This window comes from Fringilla coelebs (genome assembly GCF_963513975.1).
Source record: "Fringilla coelebs genome assembly, chromosome: 5".
NCBI lineage: Eukaryota > Metazoa > Chordata > Aves > Passeriformes > Fringillidae > Fringilla > Fringilla coelebs.
In genome coordinates, this window is record NC_140033.1 from 30,037,085 (window position 1) to 30,044,124 (window position 7,040).

Genomic DNA, 7,040 nt, shown 5'->3' on the forward strand with positions numbered 1-7,040 from the left:
TTCCCACAACAAACCCACAGATCATATTTCCTACCCAGTTTGTGACTAGCAGACTGAGTAGGACAGGGACTCTCTGGGGAGCAAGATAAAAACAAATGGTCACGTCATGTAAAACAGCACTATGCAGCTGCTACTAAAAAAAAATTATCTTGGCATCAAGAGCAGTTTCCACATGTACTACGCTATAGTAGGAGGCAACAAGTACCAAGATGAATTTGGGCTGGCTAGCACCTCAGAAAGGGTGGGAGGTTTCTAGGAGCAGAGATGGATCAGTTATATATCTAATTTATTTAATTCCTTTATTCAGACATCGGAGAACCTGGTGACATTTAATTTTTTATTACTGAAGAACTCTTCTGTTGTTTCCATTAGTTTCATCAGGCAGGATTTTTTCAAGCATCTCATTAGTACTCATAAGAAGCACACTTGCTGATCTTCTCTGCATGCACGTGAAAGAATTGTTTTATAGTATAACTGTTTTAAGGCATTCAGCAGAGCTAGCATAATTTAGGAACTGTACAGAGTGCACATGCCAGAAAGGGATTGTTTTGTGCCCATGAGAGACTACATGCTCATTTACAGAATGAACAACCACTGTCGGAAAAAGAACATATTTTCTATTTTTAGCTCATACGCTAACTTTTGAGATGGTAAGTATATGGCAAAGGAATGCATATTAAAGCTTATTTCTTTAATGCTGCTCTGCTTTTTTGTCTTCTCTGTCTGAAATGCAGGCTTTGATCATTGCTTTTACATCTGACATGATTCCTCGCCTGGTTTATTACTGGTCCTTTTCGGTCCCTCCTTACGGGAGCCACAGCACTCACACTATGGAGGGGTATATAAACAGCACACTTTCTGTCTTCAGTATATCAGACTTCAAGAATGAAAGCAAGCCTTCTTCCCCTTGGTTCGGGAGCCAAACAACATGCAGGCAAGTGTCAAATAAGTATTTGTCATTTTCCAATTACAAAAGTAGTGGTTTTTATATCTAAGCCATCTAATTCAGTAAACAATATCCCTTAAGAAACATTAAAACGCAGGAAAACCCAGCTTATTTTGAATGGCAGAATGGAGTGGAAGTATTCACCCATAAGTTTGTGCTACTCAGAAAATTCTTTTTTTAATTTGGCTTTCTCCTAGCTGATAGTTTTCAAAAAAAAGCACCTTAAAATTTTTATCAGTAATTCTTAATAAAATGGCAAAAATATGACGTTCCAGCCAAATATGGCTTATCTTACAGATATGATCTTTACCCATCGCAGTAGTTCCCTGAGCTAACTGTTCCTGGACACATTAAGCAGGGCCATGTCGTGCTCCATCCTCTGGCCACAGTGCCGTACTGCAGAGATGCCAGAGACCAGCTCCTGACAATCCTGCTTTGCTTTCAGATACCGGGATCTCCGCTACCCTCCTGGTCACCAGCACCAATATGAGCACAACATATACTACTGGCACGTCATTGCAGCCAAGCTGGCTTTCATCATCGTCATGGAGGTCGGTGTATGGCCTTTGAGCATCGCCTGTTTAGTCTCTTCCCTCCCTATGGAAAATACTTCAGAGGCATTCGGTCCAGGCACAGCTATCAGAGCTGGTGATCTGTGCTGGCATGAGCAAGAACTTGGGGGATGTAAATGAAGAGTAGCAACATTGGAAAAATAATTCCCTGAAATCATGGCATCAGCTGAGGATTGCCCCACATATCTGCAGCTTCTTTTCTCAAGAGCTCTAGAGTAATTTTTAGTAGCAGAAATGGAATCCATGTACTTAGAGGAAGTTTGCACAGTGTCCTGAATCCATATGCAAGATACCTGTTTGTAATACATAATACAGGTACAGTATGTATTATGTGTACAAATTACAGGTACAGTACATGGCAGAGTGAAGTCTATAAAGACAGTCCCTGTAAGAAGTGAGTCTTTAGATGATCATCAAAAAACAATTGCTCCTTCCTCTGCAGCTACATACAGCCTGGGCTTATGAAAGATGGGAATCAGTCCAAGATGAAGAGACAGAAATATTATTAAATGTGTTTAAGTCCTGATCCAGGGACTACTGAAGTCATCAGAAACTGGTTAGAGCAGACTTCCTGTATCAGAGAAAAGTAACTGAGTTATTTGAACAAACATAAAAAATCTCATAGGAAACTGTAACAAGTGTTTCCATGCAGGAGGGAAGTCCTGTGTACCAGGGTTTCCCCAAAGCAGGCAGAGAAGTTCTTGCTCAAATCAAGACTGGAAAATCAGAAATTCTTGTTTATCAGATAATTATTCCATTTTATTAGTCATGTCTCTTAAAAGTCTTTTTCTGCAGTGTTAGATACTGGCACTGAATCAGCTCAGCATCTTAAGACAAAAATTTGACATTTCATTTATAATGATAATGATGTCCTGTTCAGCCTGACTGACATTTTCTTCATTTTCACCTTTCCCAGCATGTCATATACTTTGTGAAGTTTATTATTTCATATGTAATTCCGGATGTATCAGAGAAGACCAAGAGCAAGGTCAAACGAGAGAAGTACCTCACACAGAAACTATTACATGAGAATGATCTCAAAGGTGTGAAAAAAACCATGGGCAAAATAGCTGACAAAATCATCAAAGGAGCAGACAGCACTTTCCGACCTAAAGATGAATAAGTATTTTTTCATATGGAATAACAGTACTTGGACAGCAAATATCTGTCCAGATATTACCAACAGCTATCAAGCACTTTGGATTTACTAAACATTGTTTCTTGCAACTCTTACATGCTCATTTACCAGTTTCCCTTGGACAAATGCAACCACTGCAATGCAGATAAGAGTTATCATTTTTTTAAACAGCTTTTTAAGACATATTAAAAAAAATAAAAAGGCAAAAATTATTTATCCTCTTAAGAAGATGCAGATGAATTCCTAAACACCTAGGCTGCTTTCTACTTTTCTTAGGCATCAGCTATTAGATAACTAGTCTAACTTAAATATACCTTAAGAACAAGAATGATTTGCTATAAAAATATCATTGCATCCAATGAAGGACTTTTGATTGCTTGCTAATGCAGACCTCAGCTATAAAATGAAGAGGAAAAGCCAAAACGTGAAGGAAAAAGAAAGAAAATGCAGCTCAAAATCCCACTGATAAGCCATTGGAATTGACATACTAAGCATGGTTGTTTGATACTCTGAATTAGCTATGCATACTGAGACTTAAATGGATAACAAGATATTTCAATTAATCATGGACTTGGATCACAAGAGGCAACAGGACTGTAAGCCCATCCTGTTCATCAATCTCTGTGTAAACAGGAGAATTGCCTTTGAAATCAATGCATACAAACTGACCTTACAGCACGCCAAGTGAGTAGAAAACTCAGGCATTTTATCTTCCCCCAGTCAATGTACTTTCATTAGTTCACTCGCCCATTCTGAGCTAGATGCTCATAGCCTTGAAGGTCTCCTACCTGTAAAAGCAATAAGTGTTAAAAGTCTTTTCACATGCTAAATCAATATTTGTGGAGGGCTGTCTTTTGCATTTCTCTCACGCCAGAGCGTGCTCTTCCCTGAGGTTTTGACATAGGACGAATGTGCAGCTGAACATTTTGATACAACACTGGTGATAAAGTGAATTCTGACATGACTACAAATCCATTGGAATTGGAGATTGGAATAAACCATTTAGTAGGCCTTAACCATGATGTGAAGCTTTAAATAATATGGAAGGATGTCAGAGGTATGGAGGCATGTGCTACAGCCATCAGTTTTCTTCAAATCAGGCTGACAATCTCCCTGCTTATTTTGGCTCCAGCTGCAAACAGGGAGTTAGGGAATTACAGATTAGGCATGTATATGGAAGGGGATTTTGTACCTGAAGGAGTGATATTGCTGATTATTAACTTGCCAAAACCTTTTTTTAAAAGAAAAATATGTCTGTGCTCTATAAACCAGGTGATTACTTTATGTTTGTAATTTTGTACTCTTCTTAAATGCAATAGATATGCAGAATTTTTAGGCATATTATTCATATAGCTTTTTAAGTATGAAGTCCATTTACAGAAATTAAATAGCATTTGGAAGATGTATTTTTTCCAGTCAATAATCAGAAGGAATTAAACCCATGAATTTTGCCACAAAATTTCCAAATACTGAGTGCCCGGTAATTCAAGCCTGTCTTTTGAAGCAAACCCTACAGAATCAGAAGATCATTCAGACTGGTAAAGACCTTTAAGATATCAAGTCTAGACATTAACCTGACACTGCCAAGTCCACAACTAAACCACATCCCTGAGTGCCACATCCTCAGGTCTTTTAAATACCACTCTCTGAGCCTGGCCATCCAGCCAGTTTTTGTCTAGCGAGCAGTAGGTCTGCCCAAGCTGTGAGCAGATCAGCACCCATCCCGCCCCAGGGACTTGTGTCTAAGTGGTGTAGCAGGTCACTGACTGCTTCCCCTTGGACTATCAGGGCTTCACTCTGCCCCCTGCCCCTGTCTCCCACCTCAGGGGGCTGGGTTCTCAGAGAACTGGGTCTTACTACTAAAGACTGAGGCAAAAAAGGCATTGAGTACCTCAACCTTTTCCTCATTTTTGTCTGTGTTTTCCCCCACATCCAATAAAGGATCAAGAGTCTCCTTAGCCCTCCTTTTGTTGCTAATATGTTTATAGAAACATTATTATTGTCTTTTGCAGCAGTAGACAGATCAAGTTCTAGCTGGGCTTTGGTCCTTTAATTTTCTCCCTGCAAAACCTCATAGCATTAGTCTTCTTGAGCTGTCTGCCCCTTCTTTCAAAGGTCATCAACTCTCCTTTTCTACCTGAGTTCCAGCCAAATCTCTCTGTTCAGCCAGGCTGGTCTTTTCTTCTTTTGAATATTTCTGGGGATGGAGACTCTACAACCTGTGCCACTGCTCAGTCATCCTCACAGTGAGGAAGTGTTTCAGTTTCTGCCCACTGCCTCTGGTCCTGTCACTGCATAATATACCAAACTTTCAGTTGAAACCAACTTTTGTCAAAAAAACTGTTTCAAGGAACAGTTTTAGTGAAGTACTCAGGATTTCCCTGTGGAAAATGAGTTGGGTTAGAAAGGACAGTTGGCTCCATTCATCCTTGGAGCTTTTGATTTTAACTTTCAACTGGACCTTTGTTATTTGCAGTTGTGTTCAGCTGAGAGATGCCATTTTTATTCCCTCATCAGTGGTCACAGCACCAGTGTGCCTTAAATACCTTTCCAGATGTGGTGTTAGAGGGCTGGGGCAGGTAAGGAGGCATCCTGTGATAAAGGGGAGAAAATGCAGCACAAAATGGACCATTTCAGGTAATTATTTGGTCTTAAGGAAGTTCTTTGAGAGTTAAAGAGACTAGGAAACAAATTGTCATACTGTGAGCAGTAGCAGAGCTTAAGGCTGATTTTCAGAAGTGCCTAGACTTCTGCTCCCTGTTTGATACCTGGGGAGTCTCCAAGTTGTTTCTTCCTACATCAGTTGGCATCGTTTCCTAAAGGGGGAGTTAGCCCTCAGTGTCATAAAGCGTTTCTATTCCTGCCTTTAAAATAACAATTAAAAAAACCTGCTACATCAGCAAAGCCTATGTGCCTATGGCTTGGGTTCCTCCCATAATAAAATCCTAATCAGCCCTGAGTGTGTTTCTATGTAATCTTTTTTGTTCAGATGACAAATGTGCTTTGGAAAGCAGTCTTCCACTTGTCTCCATTTTCTGGGAGATGCCACAGATTAGTCTGGGCACACATGGACTGAGTTCCTTTTGGTTCAAACTGACCCAGAAGGCAGCTTTTAGATATGCCCTTAGTGGTCACTGACAGGCCCTTACTCTGCTGAAACCGGAGCTGGGCTGAAGAGAGTGGTGAGCTCTGCATGGGCATCACCTAGCCAACATTAACTTTTTGCTCCAGTGATTTGCTTCTGAAATGCCATGCTCCTTGCTAATGTAGCTGTAACATTTCATTTCAAAAGACATTACATCAGGAATTCAGTTCAGTTTGCCACGTGCTCAGTGTTATTCACAGTAGAGTTCTGAATCAGAGAAAGAAGAGGGAAACCAACACAGTGCCTAATAATTGCATTTTAATAGTTTGATTTAAGCTGTGCAGTTCCTGAAGCCTCTACCTCCAGCTGCTGAAATGTGCTCTGCTTGCATGCTGGAAGCTCTGCGGAGGCATAAGAGCAAAATGCTGGGGGCCAGTTGCCAACATATAAGTATTTGTAATTCTTTTTTTACCTTTGTCACTTTAATAAAGATCTGCTTGAAGGGAAAATCAGCATTTGTTTTAAACTCTGACTCCATTTTACCTTTTTTCTACACTTGATATGTAGACCAGACTCCTACTTTGTACAGATCTATTGAAGTCAGGGTGAATTTGGACCAGTGACCATTTCATTGCCTTACCAAGCACCATAAATTACAGACTATCACCACTGTTTTAGACTGTGTATGTCAATAAAATTCAGAATGTAAGAGTGTGTTTTTTATTTTTTCCTAAGAATGTTTGCAATTGGTTTCTGAATATTAAGATTTCTTTATATTTATTGTCATTAAATAAAGTCTATTTTAAAATATCAATACATCTGATGTTGATTAGTGTTGTTTGTTTTTCCTGGAATGATACTGCTGCTGCCAAATGCTACACTTAAATTATTACAGTGTCATCCCTGTCTAATTTCCATATTCATCCTCTTTTTCAATCATATTCCATTAACCTGTTACTAGTGCTGAAATTTATCTTCTGGGTTCTTCTGCATCCCCTGGATGGAAATCATTCCTTTCAACACCACGTTGCTGACAAGGACCATTATGTTCTCATACAAATAAACAGTTTAGGTCTTTACAACCTTTCACTCCTGTCATGATAAACCCTGTGTTATGTTTCAGAGTCATCATTTATTTATTCATCTGGATCAAATCTGGGATGCTCCCACCTCCAGGCAGTCCACCCTGTCTCTCTCTGCCTGACATCCAGCCATCAGTTCTCTTCTGCTTCTGCTCCGGGTCTTGCTCTCTGCTTCCAGGAAATCCTTTCCTAAGATGTAGAGAACAGAAAGGTTAGA

At 39.8% G+C, this 7,040-nt stretch overlaps 1 protein-coding gene across 1 annotated transcript in view; it reads left to right on the forward strand.

Annotated features, from left to right (window-relative positions):
- The window catches only part of ANO6 (anoctamin 6), a 70,548-nt gene extending 64,000 nt beyond the window's left edge, over positions 1 to 6,548 (forward strand). The window contains exons 18-20 of the mRNA XM_084206534.1: positions 735 to 934; positions 1,392 to 1,497; positions 2,435 to 6,548. Coding sequence (XP_084062660.1) covers positions 735 to 934; positions 1,392 to 1,497; positions 2,435 to 2,641 — 513 coding nt within the window. The 3' untranslated portion in view covers positions 2,642 to 6,548. The remainder of the gene's footprint in view (positions 1 to 734; positions 935 to 1,391; positions 1,498 to 2,434) is intronic.
- Positions 6,549 to 7,040: the final 492 nt, after the last annotated feature.